Here is a 26,029-nt window from a genome sequence, read left to right on the forward strand (position 1 = left end):
AAAAACGAAAGTGAGCTACTTTGTAGTTTTTCATGTTTGGTTCTAAAACAAACTAACCCCTAATCGGTCCTAAAAATATAAAATTATATCCTAAATGCAAATGCATTATTTTTGTGTTTTATATGAATTAACATGCACAAATAAAATGCAAACAATTAACACGAAATGACACCAAAATTCACAAGAATTGTAAAAATAAAGAAAAATTATTTTGTTTGAATTTTGGGAATCATTCATATATAGGGAAAAAATCACGTGCTCACAACAAGTATGTACTTATTGCCAAAGAAGCTAATGAAGGGGTCCATGAAGTCAATCCCCCAGACATTGAACACTTCAACCTCTTGAATTGGGTTCATGGGCATCTCATGGCGACGAGAAATGTTCCCGGTTTGCTGACATTCATTAGAGCCCTTCACCCATTGATGTGCATCCTTAAACACTGTTGGCCAGAAGAACCTGGCCTTTAGCACTTTCGCGGCCGTCCTGACTCCTCCAAAATGCCTTCTATACGCCGATACGTGACATGCCTGCAAAACAAAAGATTGTTCTATCTCGGGGACACACCTCCAGATCATATTTTCAACACATATTCGAAACAAATAAGGTTCATCCCAATAATACATGTGGCAGTCACGATAAAGCTTTTTCTTTTGTATAGAGGAAAGGTCATAGGGAACTATATCGCTTGCCAAGTAATTTGCAAAGTCTACATACCATGGAACTTCCTCAAGGCTTGTAGCGAGCAACTGCTCATCTGGAAAGGTTTGCATAATATCCTCAATCTCAACTGAGTTTTCAGCTCCTTCAAGTCATGATAGATGATCAACGACTTGGTTTTTTGTGCCCTTATGGTCATGAATTTTGAGGTCGAACTCTTGCAGTAACAACACCTAACGAATCAGGCGCAGTTTAGACTCCTTCTCAATCAAGTACCTGAGAGTTGCATGATCAGTATATACAATTACCTTATAGCCAATCAGGTATGATCTGAACTTGTCAAATGCAAACACCACAGCCAGCATCTCCTTTTCAGTCACAGTATGGTTCAGCTGGGCTCCACTCAGCATTCTATTGGCATAGTAGATTGGGTACATTAGCTTGTCTTTCCGCTATCCCAGCACTGTCCCCACTGCATAGTCACTGGTGTCACACATGAGTTCGAATGGTTGCTCCCAGTCGGGGGCGACAATGATAGGTGATATGACTAGCCTCTTTTTCAACTCCTCGAATGCTGCCCTGCAATCATCAAAAAATAAGAAGGGGTGATCTTTTTCTAACAACTTACAGAGAGGGTTGGCAATTTTTGAGAAGTCTCATATGAATCTCCGGTAGAAACCGGCATGCCCGAGGAAGCTCCTGATTGTCTTGACTGAAGTGGGAGGTGGCAGCTTTACTATCACGTCAACTTTAGCATGGTCCACCTCGATTCCCTTGCTTGATACCCGGTGTCCCAAGACTATGCCCTCTTTTACCATGAAATGACACTTCTCCCAATTAAGTACCAGGTTAGTCTTAATCTCTTTTCAGCACACAGGTTAGATTTATATGCGTCTTCTTATTTTGCACTGCATTTGGGTGTATCTCAGAATTCTTTGAGTTCCCCTATTTATGTTTCTACTCCTGTGGGAGATTCTCTTGTTGTGGACCGCGTCTATCGGTCGTGTTTGGTTGCTCTTAGTAGTTTTGAGACCAGAGCCGATTTATTGTTACTCAGCATGGTTGACTTTGATATTATCTTGGGCATGGACTATTTATCGCCCCATTATGTTATTCTTGATTGTCATGCCAAAACCGTGACGTTGGCTATGCCAGGTGTACTGCGTGTTAAGTAGAGGGGTACTTTAGATCACACTCCCAGTAGAATCATTTATTTTCTTAAAGCTCAGCGTATGGTTGAGAAGGGGTGTGACGCATATTTAGCTTATGTGAGAGATGTCAGTATTGATACCCCTTCAGTTGATTCAGTCCTAGTAGTACGGTATTTTCCTGATGTGTTTCCAGCTGACCTTCCGGGCATGCTGCCTGATAGAGATATTGATTTTGGCATTGATCTATTGCCGGGCACTCAACCCATTTCTATTCCTCCATATTTTATGGCTCCTCATAAGTTGAAGGAGTTGAAAGATCAGTTATAGGAATTGCTTGATAAAGGTTTATTCGGCCTAGTGTATCACCTTGGGGTGCTCTTGTCTTGTTTGTGAAGAAAAAGAATGGTTCTATGCGTATGTGTATTGATCATCGCTAGTTGAACAAAGTGACAGTTAAGAACCGTTATCCTTTGCCTCATATTAATGATCTATTTGACCAGCTTCAGGGCACACGGGTGTTTTCTAAGATTGATTTGCGCTCAAGTTACCATTAATTGAAGATTCGGGAGCCAGATATCCCGAAGACTGCTTTCAGGACTCGGTATGGTCATTACGAGTTCCTTGTTATGTCATTTGGGTTGACCAATGCCCCAACAGCCTTTATGCATTTGATGCACAGTGTGTTCCGGCCGTATCTTGACTCGTTCGTCATTGTCTTTATTGATGATATTCTGGTGTATTTCCGGAGTTGGGAAGATCATGAGCAGCACCTGAGGACTGTGCTTCAAACTCTGAGAGAGAAGAAGTTATATGCTAAGTTCTCGAAATATGAGTTTTGGTTGGATTCAGTGGCATTCTTAGGCCACGTGGTATCAAGTGAGGGCATTCAGGTGGATCTGAAGAAAATAGAGGTCGTGCAGAGTTGGCCTAGACCATCCTCAGCTACAGAGATCCGTAGTTTCCTTGGTTTGGTGGGTTACTACCGTCGTTTTGTGGAGGGGTTTTCATTGATTGCAACCCCCATGACCAGGTTGACCCAGAAGGGTGCTTCGTTCTAGTGGACGGAGTGTGTGAGATGAACTTTCAGAAGCTCAAGACAGCTTTGACCATAGCCCCAATTTTGATATTGCCTACAGGTTCGGGGTCTTATACGGTCTACTGTGATGCCTCGAGGGTTGGCCTCTGAGCGGTGTTGATGTAGGATGGTACGGTGATTGCATACGCGTCCAGACAATTGAAGATATATGAGAAGAACTACCCTGTTCACGACCTTGAGTTAGCTGCCATTGTTTATGCCCTGAAGATTTGGCGCCATTACTTATACGGTGTGCCTTGTGAGATTTATACTGACCATTGGAGTTTGCAGCACCTGTTCAAGCAAAAAGATCTAAATTTGCGCCAGATGAGGTGGTTAGAGTTTCTAAAGGACTCTGACATCACTATTTTGTATCACCCGGGCAAGGCCAATGTGGTGGCTGATACTTTGAGTCGTCGGGCGGAGAGTTTGGGGAGTTTGGCTTATTTACCAGCATTAGAGAGGCCTATGGCGATGGATATTCAGGCCTTAGCCAACCAGTTTGTGAGATTGGATCTTTCGGAGCCCAGTCGGGTTCTAGCTTGCGTGGTTTCTCGGTTTTCCTTATTTGATCGTATCAGGGAGTGGTAGTATGATGACCCTCATTTGCTTGTCCTCAAGGACAAGGTTCAGCACGGTGATGCTAGAGATGTGACTATTAGTGATGATGGGGTATTGAGGATGCAGGGTCGGATTTGTGTACCCAATGTTGATCTTCGGGAGTTGATTCTGAAGGAGGCCCATAGCTCGCGGTATTCTATTCATCCGGGTGACACGAAGATGTATCAGGATTTGAGACAACACTATTGGTGGAGGCGGATGAAGAAAGATATAGTTAGATTCATAGCTCGGTGCCTTAACTATCAGCAGGTGAAGTATGAGCACCAGAGACCGGGTGGGTTACTTCAGCAGATAGAAATTCCGAAGTGGAAGTGGGAACGGATCACCATGGACTTTGTAGTTGGGCTCCCACGGACTTTGAGAAAGTTCGATGCTATCTGGGTGATTGTGGATTGGCTGACCAAGTCCGCTCACTTTATTCCTGTTTGTACTACTTATTCCTCGAAACGGTTGGCGGAGATTTATATCCGGGAGAATGTTCGACTACATGGTATTCTAGTGTCCATCATTTCAGATAGAGGTACTCAGTTCACATCACGGTTCTGGAGGGCCATTCAACATGAGTTGGGTACTCAAGTGGAGTTGAGTACAACATTTCACCCTCAGACGGACGGACAGTCCGAGCGCACTATTTAGATTCTCAAGGATATGCTCCATGCGTGTGTGATTGAGCTTGGAGGGTCTTGGGATCAGTTCTTTCCATTGGCGGAGTTTGCTTATAATAACAGGTATCAATCCAGCATTCAGATGGCACCATATGAGGCTTTATATGGGAGACGGTGTAGATCCCCGGTGGGTTGGTTTGAGCCGGGTGAGGCTAGATTATTGGGCACAGACTTAGTTCAAGATGCGTTGGAGAAGGTTAAGGTGATTCAGGATAGACTCCGCACAGCCCAGTCCAGACAGAAGAGTTACGCGGTCCGAAAGGTTCATGATGTTTCCTATATGGTTGGAGAGTGGGTTCTGCTTCGGGTCTCGCCTATGGAGGGCGTTATGAGTTCGGGAAGAGAGGAAAGTTGAGTCCGAGATTTATTGGCCCTTTTGAGATATTGAGGCGTGTTGGGCAGGTTACTTATGAGCTTGCCTTACCTCCCAGCTTGGCAGGAGTTCATCCGGTATTTCATGTTTTGATGCTCCGAAGGTATCACGGTGACCCATCATACATGTTGGATTTCAGTTCAGTCTAGTTGGACAAGGATCTAACCTATGTTAAGTTGCCAGTAGCAATATTGGATAGGCAGGTTAGAAAGCTGAGGTCAAAGAACATTGCATCCGTGAAGGTTCAATGGCCGGGTCAGCCAATCGAGGAGGCAACCTGGGAGACCGAGCAGGATATGCGCAGTCGTTACCCTCATCTTTTTACTACTTCAGGTATGTCTTTATGCTCGTTCGAGGACAAACGAATGTTTAAGTATAGGAGGATGTGATGCCCCGGTCGGTCGTCTTAATAATTCACGCCCCGATCCCCTATTAACTGCTTTCCCCAAGTTTATTTCTGCTAATTTGATTTGTCGGCATGTCCGGTTTTGAGTTTCGGAGAGTTTTGGGACACTTAGTCCCTGAATGAAAGCTTAAGTGTTGGAAAGTTGGCCATAGTCGAAACAGTGTGAAGATGACCTCGGATTGGAAATCCGATGGTTTCGTTAGCTCCGTTGAGTGATTTCGGGGTTAGGAGCATGTTCAGATTGTGTTTTAGAGGTCCGTAGCTAATTTAGGCTTGAAATGCCGAAAGTTGAATTTTTGAAGTTTTCGGTCGGATAGTGAGATTTTGATCTGATAGTCGGAATAGAATTCCGGAAGTTGGAGTAGCTCCGTAGTGTTAAATGTGACATGTGTGCAAAATTTCAGGTCATTCGAACGAGGTTTGATAGACTTTTTGATCTAAAGTGTATTTTTAGAGTTTTTGGAATTCTTAGGCTTGAATCCGATAAAAAATAGGTGTTCTGATGTTGTTTTGACCGTTCCAAAGGTTGGAACAAGTTTGAGTGATGTTTTAAGATTGGTTGGCATATTTGGTTGAGGTCACAGGGGCCTCGGGTGTGTTTCGGATGCTCAACGGACCAATTTTGGACTTGAAAAGATTGCAGATTTTTTGTTGTTGTGTTGCAGAGAAAACATTCATCGCGTTCACGAGGGGGTCTCGCGTTCGCGTAGAGCATATGGGAGAAACAACTGAAATATGCTTCGTGTTTGCGATGATGTCCCGCATTCGCGAAGGAAGGGACCCATTGGTCTTCGCGTTCTCGACATGGTCCTCGCGTTCGCGTAGGGTCTGCCAGCGTAAGCTACGCATTTGCGAGTGGACCTCGCGTTCGCAAAAGAGGAAATTGGTCAGCAGGACTTTTATGCATCGCGTTTGCGATAGTAGCCTCGCGTTCGCGAAGAAGAATGCGCCTGGGCAGATATAAGATTTCAAAATCGAGGATTTAGCCATTTTTTATCAAAACTTAAGCTTGGGAGCTCGGATTTGAGCGAGATTTTGAGGGATTTTCAGAGATATCGATTGGATTTGGGCCATTTGGAGTCGAGTACTCGTGGCAAGAGCGTGGTTTCGGGTTGATTTTGAACCGGTTCGAGGCAAGTGGCTTGTCTAACTTTGTGTGGGGGACCTTCCCCTTAGGATATGATATATTTGATAATTGAAATGCCTTGTACGTGAGGTGACGAGCACGTACTTGAGCTAATTGTTGAAAATCCGATTTTTCCTTAAGTATTTCAATTGAGTTCTTTTTCCTGTTTTATTCTACTTGTGAATTTAGCTTGTTGCTAGTTTAGAAAAGCATGTTTAGTTGACTTAATTGCCTCTTTGCTTAAACTACCTTAATTGCATTACGTGAAGCATGTTACATGAATTGATCTTTCATTAATAAAAACCTCAGTATATGGAATTAGAAAATAAGAAGATAAACATTAACATAACAAGGATAGTACCAGAAATAAAGTAGGGGGAGAGATAGAGCCACATAGAGAAATAGACGAGAGAGAGACTAGAGAGAGAGGGAAAGTTTCTAACAATATTCAGCATGTCCCACTATCATAGAACCGTGCTATTTAACTAACCAAGCTTCATTTCACATTTCACATGCTAAGTCCATCAACCCGGGTCCCAAATGTAACTTTCCATCCTCTGTGATGGTTTCTTCAATCCTTTCCTTTTGCTTAGTGGCTTTCCAAGCCCATTATCAACCCCAACTTGTCTGCTACTTTCATTTGACCGAAGCCCAATATCATTCATGATAATACCCCCGCTCCCAATGAGAACCTTGTCCTCAAGGTTCAAGAGAGGAATTCAAATCAATAAGAAGTTAAATTCAGAGAATGAGGTGACAACCAATTGCTAGATATGATGTACACATTGTTGCCAAAAGAAAGAACCAGATGACTCTGCTGTTTCTAGTTTATAGTAAGAGCATATCAGTCTTGTTGGGCTAGAAATCTTTCTAACTCAAACATTACAATCTTCCCTTGAAGCAGTTGTATTATCATAATGAATTGTTTAGATGGCAGCACATTAATAATATTAACAGTACTACCACTACACTCATATATGGGAGATAAAATAACAATATCCTTCTGAGAGCAAGAGCCACCGAAACCTGCACCAACATTAAGAAACTTGGAACTATTCCACGAGTCTTGACCAAAGGCATAAGACACCTCATCAACTGACCGAAAATAAGGCCTAATAGATGCCAAATAATTCCCACATAGTAATATCCCAACAGCTTTGCATAAGTATGATCTGGACTTCAGGACAATTTATTGGTTTCTTGAACGAGTACTGTAATCTCATTTGATAGTGTTTTCCGAAAGTCACCAAAAGATATAGGTGAAGGATGAAATCCACACAATTTAGTTCTTGACAACACCATCGTCTCAAAACCAAGCGTGTATAAGTCATGTAATGTTTTAGACTTTGATGATCTCCCAAAGATCATAAGCAATTTAACACCAGAAAGGATAGTCATATGGTGTAATCATGGTGATGGACATGTTCCCGTGCAATGAAATGGCTTCCATATCAAGGATTCAAGAGCAAGCATGTGTAGATCATTTAACTTTTGCCTCTTTGCATCTTCAACCCCAAGGTATGTAGTAAGATATCGGGAACCAGGATCATAGGGAAAGTTTAATCCAATGTTTACTCCACTCCATTCATATGAAGCAACAAATAAAGGGTCTTTGCCACCAATAACAATCCTTAAAAGAACATTTTTGCCCACAAGTTTTGTTGTTACGGATTTGTATGCATCAACAGTATTTCGCAAGTGAAGTTTTAAGAGCTCAATACAAGAATTCATTAAGGTTGACATTATGAACCTATTAGGAAAGTCGCTCAAAAGCAGAACATAATATACAATTGCTAGCAAATTTAAGGAATATGGTAAGCGAACTAGAGCCAGGATCAAATGGAAACTCCAATCCAAATTGATCAAGTATAAATTGATGAAAGGATAAAATAAGTCTGGAATGATCAAGACCACTTAAGTAATCAAATATACCTCTGTCGAGACGTTGGCTGTTACTTCAAGCAGAAAGGACACAAGGCAGTGCTAGTTGATTATCAAACATGACATTGTCACTTTAACAAACTTAACGGTAGAAGCTGTATGAATCATTTCATCAAACACCTGGGTTTCATGCTTAGCTGAATCATTCTTCACTGAATCTTCAACTTTTATGTCAATTTTTCTATTGGGTATTTCAGCGAACACCTTGTAGGCATAAATTTTTGAATTTTCCTCCTCCTCGTTTTTAGTTTCCACCTTCTCAATAAGTACTTCAGAATCATCCGCAGGGCTAGAGCGTCCATTATCCAAATCAGAGTCAACCTCTGCTACTAATATATCCTTTGGTTCGCACTTATGGTCCAAAGACAACCACATCGGAATGTGCAGAAGTTTTGGGGATCGTCTTGGAAGAGGCAAACAACTTGTTTTCAATGTTGCTGACAATTCTCAGCATACGATTGCTATGGTCCATCATCTCCACCATCAGTCACGGGATGGCATCGAGGTGATAATTGATAATAGTAGAAGAGTAGACACCCATGAAGTCTAAATCAATGAAAGCACCAATGTCATAATCTTTTCAAACAACACAATTATAAATAAGATACATGGAATTAGGAAATAAGAAGATAGACATTAACATAACAAGGATAGTAATAGAAAGAAAGAGTAAATTTTATGAATGGTCATTGAACTTTTAGCTTCATTACACAAAAGTCATTATTCTTTCTTTTGTCACACAAAAATCATTTAATTTTGCTCCGATTATCACAGAAATCATTTTGGCCTGATTTGACAAAGTTCCCACCGGAAAAGCGACATGGCAACCTTAATTAGTGTAAGTGCTTAATTAAATAGGGTTAATATACTAAACTCATTATACCCGCCTAAGTTATACCCGACCCACTATACACCATAAAATAAACCTGACCTACCCATTCTCCTTAAAATTGATTCTCTCTCTTTGTTACTTCCTCAGTTAGGGCTCAATGTATTGAAACAAAAAATATTCGTTGAAAAAGATGGAATCCTCTTCAAGATCGAGGAATAAACTAAGCAACTCTCTGAGCTCTTTGTTCCCATTATCGTCATATGTTGCTTCAAGGGACCACCACGAAGCAGAAACAACAAAAAAAGGGCGGAACATGAGGTACAAACAAACCCATTTTATCTTTGTTTATGTGTTATTCAAGGGACCACCGTGAATATTATTTTATTGTTCTTGTTTGTTTATGTGTAATTACAACATGCCCATTATCAATTTTTCAGAGTTTTAGGGTTTGTGACACTCAATCTTAGGGTTTAAATCGGCCTTTTTGGGGGAACATTTGAAGGGTATTTCATGCATGAATATGGGTCTTTCTTGTTCTCTTTTCTATGTTGAAGTAATTCCCAAAGACCCAAATTAATTTTTTGTTGATTCTAATTTCTCATAATGATATTTTTTTTACTGAAAGGGAATTCTGGGATGATACAAATCAGTCTGATAATGATTTTAATGATGATGACTATCACTTGTCTGAGTCTGATGGTGAGTTTAATGATACAATAGTTGAAACGCATACTAGAAAGAAAAGGGGAAGACCTAAGAAAACAGCAAGCAGGTTGCCATCATCCACTAGTATTCTAATACATGAACTTAATGAAAAATATGGCTTTGATTTTGCCTCATTAGAAGAACTAAATAATGTCAAGTCTAATAGAGAAAATAAGGAGAAGGATGAGGTGATATATCCAGAGTATGAGGAAGAAAAGGATAAGTATAATCCAAGCTTGGAACTTGGAATGAAATTTAGAAGTCTTGGGCAGTTTAAAGAAGCCTGCAGGAATTGGGGTATTAAGAATAGGCGCCAACTTTATTTTCCTACAAATGACCAGATGCGGGTGATATGTGCTTGTAAATTAGATGGATGTTCATTTAGGGTGTATGCTAGTGTTGTGAGTAATGTGGATCCAACAGCTCAAATAAAATCTATTGATATGGCACATACTGGTGGGTTTGTGTTTCAGAATTTTCATATGGATGCTCAATGGATTGCTAAGAGGTATTTTAGTACTTTTAGGGTTGATCCTGCATGGAGTTTGAATGACATCATAAATAGGGTAACTGATGATCATAGTTATACCATAAGTAAGACTAAGGTTTGGAGGGCCAAACGGTTAGCTTTGAAATAGATATATGGAGAAGAGGGTGCTCAATATGCAAGGCTCTTATCTTATAGAGCTAAGCTATTAAAATCTAATCCTGGCTCAACTGTCACTATTTGGAGAGATGAAGGGAGATTTTTGGGATTCTATGTATGTCTTAGTGCACTTAAAGTTGCTTTTAAATCAGATTGTAGGCCACTAATTAGTTTAGATGGCTGCTGGCTGAAAGGAAATTATGGCAGAAACTTATTGAATGATGTTGCTATAGACCCGAATGACTGCATATTCCCAATATATAGCTTATGCAGTCATAGCTGAAAATGAAAGTAGGGAAACTTGGAGTTAGTTTCTTGCTAATGTTGGCCAGGATTTGGAGATCAATAACAACCATCACATTGCTTTTATGTCAGATAGACAAAAGGTCAGTTATTGATTACTTATTTTTCCTAATGTTTATATAATTTTATTAATTGTTTGAGTTCACGTGCATAACAAATTGTTATTGTTATTTTTTATAGGGTTTGATAGCAGCAGTTAGATACTTATTCCCTAATGCTGAGCATATAAATTGTGTGAGGCATATGTACCAAAATTTCAAGACAAGACACAAAGAAAAAGCATTAAAGGACATGGTTTGGAATGCTGCTTGGGCAAGCAATAATGTGATATTCAGAAAATGCATGGAGGAGTTAGAAAATGAGGACAAGGCTACCAGAGAATGGTTCAATCATCCAGAAAGACCCTTCAATACATGGACTAGATCAATGTTCAGGACTCATACAAAATGTGATATGCTATTAAAAAATTTGTGTGAGAGTTTTAACAGGTAATAATTGTTAAATATTTTCTTATGAGTTCTTCCTCTTAATTTTTAATGAGATATTTATTCCAACAAATATAACTTTTTTAGATATATTCTTGATGCCAGAGATAAGCCCATAATCACTATGTTGGAGATGATAAAAAATCAGTTGATGAGGTAATTGTGCAAAAAAAGAGAGTGGATTGATAGATACCAAGGGGCGATATACCCTAAAATTTTCAAAAAAATGAACAATATCATAAATGAATGTGCACATTTTAAACCAGATTTTTCAGGTGGTCCGAAGGTTCTAGTTGAAGGTCCTGGAGGGTCCTTCATAGTTGATTTGGTTGGCAGGACCTGTACATGTAGGAGATGGGATTTTATGGGTTTACCATATACGCATGGTATTGTGAGTATCTTAGAAAACAATGAGAGGGTAGAGGATTTTATAATGCCCTATTATCATGTTGCGACCTTTAAGAACGTATATTCACACTTTATCAACCCCACTAACCCCGAGTCGCATTGGCCAGAAGTTATTAATGATGGTATAGTAATTCCACCTAAATTGGTCAAGAAAAAAGGGGAAGACCTGCTAAATTCAGGAGGAAGGAAGCTGAAGAGATAGAACCAAAAAGACAAGCACAAAAAGAAAGCATGGCAGCTAGAAAATTGTCTAAAAAGGGCAGCACTTCCATAACATGCTCAATCTGCAAAGAAGTTGGTCATAATGCCAGAGGGCATTCTAAGTTTTTTCAAAAAAATACTCAGATTCCAATTCAAAAAGAAACAACAACAATTCCAACTCAAGAAGAAGAAGATGATTTTTGGGAATATTCAAATTTGTATCACTCTGAAATGTGGTGTAATTCTGGTACTAATGAAGATGGAGGACTGAACTTTAACTTGACAAATCAGTCTACTATTACTAAGGTTTGTTGGTTCTGCTGTGACTTCTTTAGTTGAATTTAAAGTAAATTGCAATTAAATTTTGGTCTTTCAGGTGGCTGCTATGTGTACTGGTTCTGTTGTCGAACTTGGAGTTGTTGAACTTGGAGTTGCTGTGTGTGCTGAAGTTTCTGGAACTGCTATTTGTGATGAAGTTTCTCAAGCTGCTGCTATTGGTGTTTCTAAGAGAGGCCGGAGTGTGAAGAAAAAAATTATGACTAACTATGTAACTGTTGTGATTAAAAAGAAGTCTAGGGTTAGGAAGTAGAAAATTATGAAGGAGTATTTTTGTGTTTTTGTATTAAATATATAGTTTGAATGGCAGAATATGCATTTTGTAGTTTCCACTATGCGATGCATTCTAACTGTTTATATTGGCTTATTAAGCAGTATTTTGTTGGGTTAGTCTTGCTTAATAGGCAACATTTTGACATATATTAGAAAACACTATTATGAAATGGTTTCACTTTATTTAGTCCCTTTTTTATTTTGCTGTTTAAGGTATTCCATTTTTGCATTTTAAATAGTTTTATTGAATGAACTGAAAATTTTCTTAAGTTGCACTTAAAATGGGTCAAGGCATAGGTAAATCATGACAGGTGCAGAGTATGGAGAAAAATGAGCTCCATTCGGGCAATTGGGTCAAGTATTTTATGGGTCAAGGTATAATTTAATATTATATTTAACTTTCTTAATCAATATAAAATACTAATTAAGGCTGCCACGTCACTTTCCCGGTGGGAACTTTGTCAAATTCGGCCAAAATAATTTTTGTGATAACCGAAATAAAGTTAAATAATTTTTGTGTAACAAAAGAAAGAATAATGACTTTTGTGTAATGAAGCTAAAAGTTGGATGATCATCCATAAAATTTACTCCAGAAAGAAAGTAGGGGAAGAAATAGAGCCACAAAGAGAAATAGACGAGGGAGAAAGAGACTAGAGAGTGGGAAGTTTCTAACAATATTCAGCATGCCTCACTATCATAGAACTGTGCTATTTAATTAACCAAACTCCATTTCACATTTCACATTTCACATGCTAAGCCCATAACCCGGGTCCCAAATGTAACTTTCCATCCTTTGTGATGGTTTCTTCAATCCTTTCCTTTCGGTTAGTGGTTTTCCAAGCCCATTATCATCAACCCCAACTTGTCCGTTACTTTCATTTGGCCCAAGTCCAATATTATTCATGATACTTTTTTTTTGGTTTTTTCATCCGGTGTCTGGTACCCATATTGGAGCCCGATTATATTTGGATTTGCGTCGCATAGGACCCTATTCGGGGAAAGCTCTCCCTACCAAGAATTTTTTTATACCCAGGGCTCGAACTCGAGACTTCTGGTTAAAGTAAGAGCAACATGACACTTATTAACAAGGACGACATATAGTGTCACCCACTTAGGACTATTATTGAAGATTGTTAGTATTTATCGGAAATCAACAAGACTATTATTGCACATATTTGGAGGGAAGCGAACAAATGTGCATACTTTTTGGCTAACAAAAGTCACAACCATGTAGAAGCTATAATAATTTGGGAGGTACAGCTCATGAAATTAGAGTTTCTTCTCGTGGCCCATTCAATCAATGTAATTACGAGAGATTTAAGTAATTTTTTTTCTTCTAACGTACCAAAAAAATAAGAATTTTTCATAAAACACTATATTTAGATCCTAATAACTATAGTTTGACTAAATACCATTCGTAATTACTGTTCAATTATTATCGGCATGTATTACTTGTATTCATTCACTTTAAATGGTTGTATCAACGTATACAATACACTAAAATATAGTGATACATATAGTTACTATATCATTATATGTGACTCCATACTCTATACACTCTATAATAACTACAAATTGTAATTATTTTAAAATATATTTATATATGATAAATACAGTATATAAGTTAGTTACATGTAATTTTTTCAAAAAAAAATCACAGTGAAGATCCGTAAATTTTCAGCTAGACCAGCCCATTCTCTTCCCGCCCAAATAGTCTCTAAACCCTAAAAACCCAAATAACATTGCAATTTGCTTCCCACAGAATACAGAGCAGAACAGTGCAGAATCCGCCGCCATGGAAATCGAAGAGGCTATTAACGAAGTGGAAATGGAACCCATAGCAACGGCGGCGGCGATACCGAAGGAGCCACCGAAGATAAAGCGGCTGGAGGAATCAGTAGTGAACAGAATCGCAGCTGGGGAAGTAATCCAACGGCCAGTATCTGCAGTGAAAGAGCTCATCGAAAACAGCTTAGATGCTAATTCCACCTCTATCTCGGTCGTCGTTAAGGATTCCGGCCTTAAACTTATCCAAGTTTCCGACGACGGCCACGGCATTCATTACGAAGATTTACCAATATTATGCGAGCGGCACACGACGTCTAAGCTGAGTAAGTTTGAAGATTTACAGACGATTAGTTCAATGGGATTTAGAGGTGAAGCTTTAGCTAGTATGACTTACGTCGGTCACGTAACTGTCACTACAATTACCGACGGCCAGCTGTACGGATACAGAGCAACGTATAAAGACGGTTTAATGGTAGATGAACCAAAACCTTGTGCTGCTGTTAAAGGTACACAGATAATGATTGAGAATTTGTTTTATAACATGGCGGCACGAAGGAAAACCCTAGAGAATTCTTCTGCTGATGATTATCCGAAAATTGTTGACCTAATTAGTAGGTTTGCACTTCATCACACAAGTGTGAGCTTCTCTTGTAGAAAACATGGAGCTGGTAGAGCAGATGTTCACAGTCTAGCTACTTGTTCGAGGATTGATTCGATTAGATCTGTTTATGGAGTTTCAGTTGCTCGAAATCTGATGAATATTGAAGTTTCTGATACTGATTTTAAGATGGATGGTTTCATTTCTGACTCGAATTATATTGCGAAGAAGATAACCATGGTACTTTTTATAAATGATAGGCTCGTTGATTGTAGTGCTTTGAAAAGGGCAATTGAGCTAGTCTATACTGCTACCTTGCCTAAAGCATCAAAACCTTTTATATACATGTCAATTGTTTTGCCACCTCAGCATGTTGATGTGAATGTACACCCAACAAAGAGAGAGGTAAGCCTTATGAATCAAGAATTCATCATTGAGAAGATACAGTCTGTGGTAGAGTCAAAATTGAGAAGCTCGAATGAGTCAAGGAGATTCCAGGAACAGACCATGGATTTTTGTTCTTCAAGTCCAGTGGCCACAATTAAAGATTCCAGTAAAGATTGTCCGTCTTCATCTGGGATAAAGTCGCAAAAAGCGCCACATAAAATGGTACGAACGGATACGCTGGACCCTTCTGGAAGGTTGCACGCATACGTGCAAATGAAGCCTCCTAGTAGTTCAGAAAGAGGAGGTTCTTGCTTGAGTTCAGTGAGGTCTTCTATTAGACAAAGGAGGAATCCTAGTGAAACCGCGGACCTCACTAGCATCCAAGAGCTAGTTAATGAGATTGATAATGATTGTCACTCTGGTCTATTAGATGTTGTTAGGCATTGTACGTATATTGGGATGGCGGATGAGGTTTTTGCATTGATTCAACACAACACACACCTTTATCTTGTTAATGTGATTAACTTGAGTAAAGAGCTTATGTATCAGCAAGTTTTACGTCGGTTTGCACATTTCAATGCGATTCAACTGAGTGAACCGGCGTCATTACCCGAGCTAATAATGCTTGCTTTGAAAGAAGAAGAGGGTATAGATCCCCAAGGCAATGAAAGCAATGAGCTAAGAGGAAAGATTGCCGAGATGAATACAGAACTGCTCAAGGAAAAAGCTGAAATGCTAGAGGAGTATTTTAGTGTTTATATCGATTCAAATGGCAATTTGTCTAGACTTCCTGTTATACTTGATCAATACACACCTGACATGGACCGCATCCCAGAATTTGTACTTTGTTTGGGCAATGATGTTGATTGGGAGGATGAGAAAGTTTGTTTTCAGACAATTGCCGCTGCCCTTGGAAATTTGTATGCCATGAATCCACCATTACTGCCTAATCCCTCGGGTGATGGCTTGAAATTCTACAAAAAGAAAGTGCTTTCGAGTGGTTCAGTAGGAACAGCTTCTATGGAAAACATAGAGAATGATATCATGGAGTCTGAATATGAGGAAGAATTACTTTCGGAGGCTGAAAATGCCTGGGCTCAACGCGAATGGTCGATTCAGCATGTTCTGTTTCCCGCCCTCAGACTCTTCTTCAAGCCCCCTAATTCCATGGCTAAAAATGGAACTTTTGTTCAGGTTGCTTCACTGGAAAAGCTCTACAGAATTTTCGAGAGATGTTAAACATGGAGAATTTTGACGTGTGCTCCTTGAAGCAAAATGATGTACATATGAACAGCTTTTGTCCTCTACCTACGTCTGTTGTGAAAAGAAGCAAAATGGAAGGTAAAAGTTTGTGTCTACTCAAATACACGGCTCCATTAAATGGCATCTCAGACAGGGAAAGAGTACACCAAAGTTTGTCAAATATTGCGGAAAAACTTCTTGAAGAGATTCAGTTAGCCAAAATCTCTTAAAGAAGATCTCCGCATTGTTTGAGGATTTTGATAGTTAGGAGTTAGGAGAAGAATGGAAATTGATTTGAGTTAGTTCTATGGATTTAGGGTTTAGATTCATGTACATATTCAAAGATCTCAATTTGCTGCAGTAAAATCACAGAGGCAGTAGCTTTCACATCCACATGATTCTCTTTTAGGATACAACTCATTGATTTTGCAGCATGTGTTTCTCATACAATAGTTTAGGCCTAACTAACATATAGCAAATAAGCAGTTATTTAATTATTTCATCAAATAATTAGCATATGCATTAATCAGCAGTGGGGTGTGCATTGCATATAGCTATGAAATCTTTCCATTTTTCGCACACTTGAACGACTATAATAATCCCCATACTCAAACAGAAAACGTCCCCACATGTTCTTTCCACTCAGAAATCAGTTAAATGTATTCTTCAACTATAATGAAGGTTTGATTTTTCCATTGAGAGAAGGAAACAAAGGAAAGCAGAATTACACAAGTAGCCATGTACATGAAACTTCATGACTTGATGAGCTATAAGCTTCAAGTTTTTCTTATTATCATTTCTTTACATCGATAATATAGTTCTGTTTTTGCTATGTGACTGCTTCCTCAATATGCTGTAGAATTTAGTAAATGACCACCCATTGATCCGAGCTTACTGTATCCTAGAAAAGCTTTTTCCTTCCTCGGCTAATTCTGTGTTCTCATTAATTGTGCCTATGACTTATTCTTCTTTGTTAGTTGAGGCGGTCTATAAAGTTCATAACTTTACTAGTAATGCATTCAGGTAAAGCCACTGATTTGGGTAGAAGCTGAAGTTGAAAGGCATTTGAGAAGCTGTTTTGAGATATCAGCCAAGACTAGAAGCTAGTTTAAGGAGTGTAGGTAGCATGCTTCTCTTTTCTCATATAGGGAAGTTTAAGTTGTAGAAAACATATTTTCAAATGTTATGTCTCTTCATTTGTCTTCCAGCAATCCATTTTGGGATTTTGTGTAGTGATTTATTATGGTTACTTGGCTGCCCACTGATTTATCTTTTCATAGTATAATTAAGCCTTTTCATAACAATCTCGTTTGCTCAGTATATTTTTAGTTGTTATAGTGCAGTGCATTGGCGTAACTGGTAAAGTTGCTGCCATGTGACCAGAAGGTCACGTGTGAAAACAGCCTCTTGCAGAAATGCAGGTTAAGACTGCGGATAATAGACCCTTGTGGGTCCGACGGCATAGCGGGAGCTTAGTGCACCAAGTTGTCCTTTTTTATAGCGCAATGTTATAAAAAACATATATTATAAAATAACATGAAAAATTAGTTCCAAAAATACTTGACTGTTATAGTGAAGTGTTGTTATAGAAGATTGGTGTTATAGAGAAGTGTGAAAGTAAATGCTATTTGCATCCACAGTACAAGAATAGCAAATTTGAAAGAGCAATTTGGATTTTTGTTGCTTTTCAATTCCCCTCATTATTTGTTCTAATTTGAGGCTTGCGCATTTCTGTCTTCAGTGTATTCTGATGCAAAATACGCTGAAAGGAATGCAATGATAAATGTCAAACTGGTTGATGGTTTTAGGTTTGCAGAGGTTGAGAATGCCTTAAGTAAGAATTCTGTGGATAATCCACAAGAGATTTCATCTTATACAAATGTGATTGTTCATAACCTTCAATTCTTATTCTTGATTCTAGTTCTATAGTGTTTAATTTTAGCTTATTTCAAACAGTAGAAAAAACTACTTTTGCATTTTTTTTGTTTAACCATGTGGTACTCGAAACACATTTATTTTAGATAAACTTTGCACTTAATCATGTGATTATTAATTCCTTACACCAAATTTTCAAAACACTAAGTGCGCCTTTGGACATAAAAATTGTAAAATTTCAAAAAAGGTGAAGTTTTTTTTCGTGATATTTGAAAATTTGAGTTGTGTTTGGACATGAATATAATTTTGGGTTGTTTTTGAAGTTTTGTGAGTGATCTGAGTGAAAATTTTGAAACATAACTTTTTGAAGTTTTTCAAATTTTTAAAAATTTTCAAAATGCATCTTCAAGTAAAAATTGAAAATATTATGAACAAACGCTGATTTTGAAAAAAAGTAAAAAAAATTTGAAAAAAAGAAGAAGAAAAATTTCTTTTGTCCAAACGGGCTCTTAATATCTCTTCGCGCTCATTTAGATATTATGTGTTTTCTGAGAATTGTTTGAACTTTTGAAGTTTGGCCTTTTAGTTTTCTGAACCAGTTTCTGCATCCTTCGTTGTCCGTTGATACCTTGGCCTTTTAGTTTTATAACTTAAATGTGTAGCCTTGGTAGGAGGGGAAAATAATACATATATTAGCTTTGGTATTAGTAATTCCTTATTTGGTAATATTTTTCAACCTACGTATAACTAATATATGTATTAGTTATACACCCTATTTGATATTATCTTATGTATAACTAATACATGGCAAACCATGACATTAGTAATACCATGATTTTTATTACATGGATAAGCATGTATACAGCCTCCCTACTCTCCGAGGTAGGAAAAAGATCTGCGTACACTCTACCCTCCTCAGACTCCACTTGTGGGAACTCACCGAGTTGTTGTTGTTGTTGGATAAGCATGTATACATGCCTATATAATGCATGTTATTTTTAATACACCAAATCAAACAGTGAAAAAAAATAATTCCAGCATAATTAATTCCAGCATTACTAATCACAATATTATTAATACGCCTTATTTAGTAATATTCTTATACATTCGACCAAACGACCCCTAAGTAAATATAAGACTAAAATCCTGACTGGTTTGTGAGGAAATGACGCATTTTTTTTTATGTAATAGTTAGGCATCCTCTTTACCTACGTTGATAATACATTTTCATAAACTATATTTTTATTGTTCTAATACTTTATGCTGTCTTTTTCAATAAGGATAATAGGACGATAAAATAAATGAAAGTTGGTTTTGCATACGTATAAGACAACAATGGAGTGCTAAATGCAAGCTACTTGGACTAAGGGTTGAGATAGAAGGGTCATCAATTAAAAAAATGTATAATCTTTGATCATATCTAGAAAGTTAAACAATTATATTATATTATAATGAAAGGCATGTTTCTTCTTTCTTTCATGGGAAATAACATAAGTAACCCCTTAAATTAAGGTTGAGTTTTAGTTATACACTTTATTTTTATGGGGCCGTACTATTCTCCTGAACTTTTTCGAAATGGATAATAAGAATCTTACAAAGATAAAATATGTAATTAAAAATCTGGTATTAATTCAAGAGGGTACTTATACCTTTTTTCTTCTTTTATTTGTTCTTATAAGGCCATAAATTTCTTTATGGATATAAAAAATTGGGGAAAAGGCTAAACTTGCCCTTGTACTACTCGAAGTTGCTCGATTTTATCTTCTGTTATACTTTCGATTGTTTCATACTCTTGCCTTTACAATTTTTTCGTATTTGCATTTCCAACTAATTCAACTCAATGTGGATTGAATGAATTTCACGTGTCAAAGTATTTTGAGATAAAAAATTCAAATTTACCCCTTTAATTATTTTTTTAATATAGTTTAATATTACCCTCGAATTTGAGTTCCATTAGGGGTTAATGCAGCCTCTCTACTTCAGGATATAGAGTAAGATTTGCGTACACACTATCTTCCTCAGACCTCACTAAGTGAGATTATACTGAGTTGTTGTTGTTGTTGCTGCATGGGTCAATGCAATAATAAGAATTTTTTTTTTCTAGTGACGGCATAAGATAAGATCCAAACTATAACGAAGGTCAAATTTGCTCAAACTTTAAATAGCCCTTAGGCAAATTTGACTCTTTTACCTAAAAATTGTGTTTCTTTCTCCTGCATCATTCTTTTCCCACCACAACCCCAAGCTCCCCAAAAAGATAACACAGACCATGTATCTAATCCACTTGCAATTAAATTAATTAATAAATCAAAAATTATGTCATGTATCAACAAAACAATGTTTTGATATTATGACTTAACATTTGATATGTTTTCTAATTTAATTATTTTCAACTTGTAATTAATAATTAATTTCTTACTGCTTCCATTAAGGGGCAAATTAAAATGAAAACTATTCATTTTATATAATGTCTATTTCACTTTGACCTTATCTTTAACCATTTTTTTCCTGTTGATTTCTTTAACAGTGGAGTACTTAAAACTGTTGTTATATATTAATATTTTAAGTTTAAATATTTCTTTAAAATTGACGGAAGAGATTACATAACGGCACGCAGACAATTCTAAATTAAGCATGGATAGAGTAAAACTGATCAGATGGGTTATTGTGGTATGTGCCTCTTATTTCTTATGATCGATTTGTTTGTAACAACATAAAGTGCCTCGAAATTTGTTCACACACAAAACATTGACTTTCTATATATAAAAAGTTTTCGGATTCGATATAGTTCGGCTCAATTATAATATCCTTATAATTGATAATATCCTTATAAAGGAAATCGGCACATCAACTTGTTCGGCTCAATTAGCCAATAGATACTTATAATATTGTCCGCTTTGAGCCCTAATAGCACGATTTTTTTTCAAAAGGTCTCACACCATTAAAAGATCATTACACTTTATACGTAGACTTTCAATTTTGACCCATTACTATAATCTACATGTCAATATTCGAGATGCACTGTGTGCCACCCACATCATCAAAGTATTTTTGGCAAGCGAAGCGCACAACTAGCTTTTTTTTTTGTGTGTCTCTAAGCTCGTAAAAGTAAGTAAATTGAGCCCTGCACCTTCACCTTGCCATCGCCATACTTGCCTCGCTTAGTCTGGACTTTAATATCAGTTGTTAGACTCAATTAGTCCATAGATACTTTTAATATACTGTTATATTATCCGCTTTGGGCCAAGCTCGCATAGTTTTCCCCAAAAGACCTCAAACCATTAAAAAATTCTTACACCATATATAGGCTTCCAATCTTTTCAGCTACCAATGTGGTACTTTGTTCGCAGACTCAACGTAAAGTACCTGAAATTTTGTTCATTTACGAAATATTGACTTTCTATATATAAAAACCGGCATCAACCTTTTGGGCTCAATTAGCCCATAAATACTCTTGTGATATTGTCCGTTATGTGTCTAGCTCGCACGGTTTTTTCAAAAGGCCTCACACCATTAAGATATTCCTACAGCTTATACGTAGACCTTCAATCTTTTCAGCTATTAATGTGTGACTTTGTTCGTATTCCCAACAATGTCCCCATCGAACTAAGTTTCACGTGGCCCACTACCACGATTCACGAGATCTCTCCCTTGAACCAAGTTCTATGTCGCCCATTACTACGATCTACAGGTCAATATTCGAGATTCACTATGAGCCACCCACATCGTCAGTGTTTTGGCAACCGACGCCTGCAATTTTTCTTCTTGTATGCGTCTCCAAGCTCGTAAAGTAAGCAAATTGGGCCACGCACTTTCACCCTACCATCACCATACTTTTTCCACAAATTCAGCGTACTGCTCTTAACATGGTGTAAGATTGTCCGTTTTAGTTCAAACTCGCACAATTTTCTCTAAAGGTCTAGCTCATACCATTAAAAAATTCATACACTTATATGTAGGCTTACAATCTTTTTAGTTATCAATATGGGACTTTGTTCACATACCAATAAAATCACTTACATATGAAAGTTATTACTCTCTTTTGTCTTGTTATGACGGTATTTGACTGGACATGAAATTAAAAAAAAAAATTCTTTCTTTCTATATCTATAATCAGTACCAAAAAAGCAACAGGTGCAATGGTACGTACTCTTCTACTAACCTACAATTTTAGGTTCACTATATATCCAAATACAACTGTCGTTGTGTCAACAATGTTAGAACATGCGCAACGAAAGCAAGCATACAAACTAGGCATCAAATACATGTAAACTAGACAACGCAATAATAACAGGATTAGAAGCACTAACCTCTTGAAATAGTTGCACAAATCCTCCAAACAGCAAGAATTCAGGGCTGCAGTCTTCTGCAATATGCCTGGTAAAACCTTTGGACGATTTTGCTTTTGGGTGGACAAGAACAATACAACTAAGGTAAGTTATTAGGTGAAACTAGTCTTCTTTTAATAGACCCAAAATTAAGCCACAATACGGGCTCAAAAACGTGTAAGATTCTGCAAGTAGAATCCTACTCTAACTCAAAAGGATAACTTTTTTCCCAAGCTACTTTTTACCCAAGTCTGTCCAGGTTTTTACTAGGTATAACAGGGACCATAGAAATAATAAGAGGCTACTAATTATAGTATTAATTCAAAATTAGCATGAATTAATTCTTACTATAACTAATTGCAATTTATTCCACTAAAAAACTGCAATTGAACTCCTCTATATGAATTTCAAAAATTCATTAACACTTATTTTAACTTCCCATGTTAAGATTTCAAATACCAGTTAATTAAATTAAATCACTGAAAATTTAATTCGATTAACTAATTAAATCCTTTATAATTCCGCTGAAACCATTTCATGTGACGGATACAAAATCCACCGGCCGGATTTTCACATGAAAACTTATAAGCTTACATAAAGGGGTATAATCAAACTCAAAATTGAGTCATGGATTCTATCAACTAATTATTACTCACAAATGTTATTCGTTATTGTCCAATCTATTAGGTATACACTAACTCTAAATAGAGTTGTACATTTTGATAAATCAAAACAATAAACAAATTACATTGATCATAATAATTATATCAAGATTAGGAGTATAATCTCATTTAATGAATTAGAGAAAATATTTTATATATTCAGTAAAAAAATATCTTTTCTCTACTTGGTCCGTTCAATATACACTGAGTATACTAGCACAAGAAGTTGGAGTAAAACTACTCCCATAATCAAGAAAAATTATACGATAATCTTGTGCTACAATCATCAAGATATTTTGTCCAACAATATCTTTGATTGTGAACATAGTTTATTAATTATGAGAACCAACAATTTAATCTTCTGTGCATGAGCTAAGATTCCGTACACTAAATTGTCTGCTACATAACTAAAAGTACACACATATAACAAATGATCTATCTAAAATAGTACTTATTGAATTGAATAGATTAAATAAATAATTGTTCCATAAAAAATAAAATATAGTATTATATTTAAACCGCATGGTTAATAGTATATCCCAACACAAGCATTCGCAGATGTAGAAAGAGAGGGAAATGAGGTTAGTGAAAGTATATATGATGTCATGGGAATAGGTGTGTTATTAGAAAAATACAAAGGAGAAAAGAAAAGGCTGCTGAAAAGGTCTTTCTTTTATGGCCGGCCAACGAAATGTAGTTTTTATGAAATCATGGCGGCTGCAGAAAAAGTAAATATGAAGTGAAGACCCACTAGAAGGGCCGTACGGGGCATTAAGTTCCCGTTATATACGGAATTCGAAAATGGATCGGACCATAAGGATCTATTGTATGCTGCCTTATCCTATATTTATGCAAGAAGCTATTGTTCACGGCTCAAATTCGTGATCTCTCTGTCATATGACAACAACTTTATCATTTTTGTTAAGGTTCCCTTTATAAAGACTGCTTGAAATTATTATTATAAGAGCTCTTCAATATTCCCACTTCCCTTTGGGTGTGCAAGTTGAGTCAACTGCTTGTGTGAATATGAAACAACCACCTGAAAAACAATACTCAAATTAAGAGAACTACATAAGAAAGCTTAAAGCACTTTAAGTTTGCACAATGTAACCTAATGATCAATGAAATGAGATGAAATTTACATAATACAACTCTAGGCTTGACAATGTCTACTTTTTCATGTTAAACCGATATATTCTGCATTATCTTAGCAGCATTCGTCCATCTGAACATCGAAAGGATTTAAATTTTAACGAAGAAAAAAAAAATAGTACTATTATTTTCTCCTCCGACTAGCTTTAATGGTCAGAATTTTTCGCTATCAGTAGTGATAAAAGATACCAGATATCTGCTGAAATAATTAATAAATTACACTCAAGCTGACTCGAACATTACGGGTATAAAAAAGAAAGAGCATTATATATAATTCACTCCTCTAGGCCGACGTAGATTTATGATGAGTTTTGTGGGTGGGTTTGAACTTATTGTTTTCCACTACAACTATGTTTCTTGAGACGAAATGAACAATTGAGATAAAGGGGAGTACTAACAATTTCAAATAAGCTAGATATTTTTATGATTGATTGGGGCAAGGGATGTAGAATAACTTCGAGAAATTATATATGAGTGATACAAAAGAACAGAAAATAAAACAAAAACAAGAGATTGCATTTCCTTTTTTTCCTCTATTAATTTAATTGTGGATTTGTGGTTGATATTGAGGGGGGCCCAAGGAGAATAAAGGAGTTTTTTTCTTTTTTTTTTTGGTGTGTGTGTAGAAGAGGTCATTTGTGGTGTGCCATGGACTTAGGGGTTCAAATCGTTACTTTTTGACTAACATGACACAAGTTGACATACCCTAGTCACGGAAAAACACATTTTTTATTTTTATTTGAAAAAAAGGATTTTTTTTTAAATATGGACAAACGGGGCCTAGATAGTTTTTTCATTTTTAATTAATCTTGCACATTAAACAAAATGTTTTTCTATCTTTTCGATAATGTCTTGGATTAATTCAGGGGTGTATCTATGTTTTAGGAGCATAGGGTTCACCTTCTCTCTCTATAGCATATGTATGATAATATTTTATTTCTTAAAAATTACTTAAATATATATTTGTGCACCCAAACTCAAAACGTCTTATGGTTCAATAATTATTGAGTGTAACTTTACAAGTGAAATTAAATATTTAATTCTCAGTTTATACGCATGTCTAATGTCCCCTCTTGTGTCCTATTAAGTAATTTTTTTTATTTGTTGCATTCATTCAAAATTTTCAAATCTAATACATTGAAATCTTTAATCTCCCTTTGGCATTGCAAAATTTTATATAATTAAAACTAATAACAGTAGATGATATAGCAGGGTTCAATGATCTCAATATTTTTGATATGGAGCATAGGTATACATGTTATAAATTACGAATATTGTAAGAAAATCTTTAATTTTAATGTATAATTTACAACAACAACAATAACTTAGTAGAATTCTACGAGTGGGGTGGATAGTGTGTATAGAAACCTTACCCCACCCTCGAAGTTGAACCTGCCAAATATAAAATCCAGATTCTATCTCTTTGTAATATTTGTGTCCATCTTCTTGGAATTGTGAATCCATCTTTGGATTAATTCCTCTACTTGACTTTTGTTTTTGGAGGTCTACATAATATGGTAAAAGTAAAACCGAGCAATTTTCTCTTGTTTTATTTTAATATTATTGTGTGCGTCTTCTATCAAATATATTAATCTGGTCAACTAAAAGTATCTTTCAAGCTTTAATTCCTTATAAGAATTTATTCTACATGACTATCACAAGAGAACAGTGTGTTATTCCTGACTTTATTTTTGTTACGAAATTAAAAAGGAAACCAGTCCAAAGTTCCCTTTGATTTTCCTTGGCAATCATTTTCTTCATCTAACAACCAATCCATAATTAATTTTCTT

The 26,029-nt window shown here is 36.7% G+C and overlaps 2 protein-coding genes across 10 annotated transcripts; both read left to right on the forward strand.

The window, feature by feature from the left end:
• Nucleotides 1–8,731: 8,731 nt before the first annotated feature.
• On the forward strand, nucleotides 8,732–12,315 carry LOC107777589 (uncharacterized). 9 transcript variants are annotated; one of them, XM_075253312.1, is made up of 4 exons: nucleotides 8,732–9,168; nucleotides 10,534–10,587; nucleotides 10,685–10,992; nucleotides 11,975–12,315. In XM_075253312.1, exons 2-4 carry the CDS (start codon nucleotides 10,570–10,572, stop codon nucleotides 12,120–12,122), a joined length of 474 nt encoding a protein of 157 aa, XP_075109413.1. In that variant the 5' UTR covers nucleotides 8,732–9,168; nucleotides 10,534–10,569; the 3' UTR covers nucleotides 12,123–12,315. The 9 variants fall into 9 exon arrangements, with proteins under 9 accessions (XP_075109413.1, XP_075109412.1, XP_075109409.1 ...); XM_075253308.1 differs by adding an exon at nucleotides 11,508–11,904 and having other exon boundaries at nucleotides 8,745–10,587; XM_075253305.1 differs by adding an exon at nucleotides 11,077–11,904 and having other exon boundaries at nucleotides 8,746–10,587.
• Nucleotides 12,316–13,873: 1,558 nt separating this feature from the next.
• Nucleotides 13,874–17,429, forward strand: LOC107808834 (DNA mismatch repair protein MLH1). The gene is made up of 2 exons (XM_075253313.1): nucleotides 13,874–16,321; nucleotides 17,246–17,429. Exon 1 carries the CDS (start codon nucleotides 14,003–14,005, stop codon nucleotides 16,217–16,219), a length of 2,217 nt encoding a protein of 738 aa, XP_075109414.1. The 5' UTR covers nucleotides 13,874–14,002; the 3' UTR covers nucleotides 16,220–16,321; nucleotides 17,246–17,429.
• The last annotated feature ends 8,600 nt before the right edge of the window (nucleotides 17,430–26,029 follow it).

This window comes from Nicotiana tabacum, chromosome 5 (genome assembly GCF_000715075.1).
Source record: "Nicotiana tabacum cultivar K326 chromosome 5, ASM71507v2, whole genome shotgun sequence".
NCBI lineage: Eukaryota > Viridiplantae > Streptophyta > Magnoliopsida > Solanales > Solanaceae > Nicotiana > Nicotiana tabacum.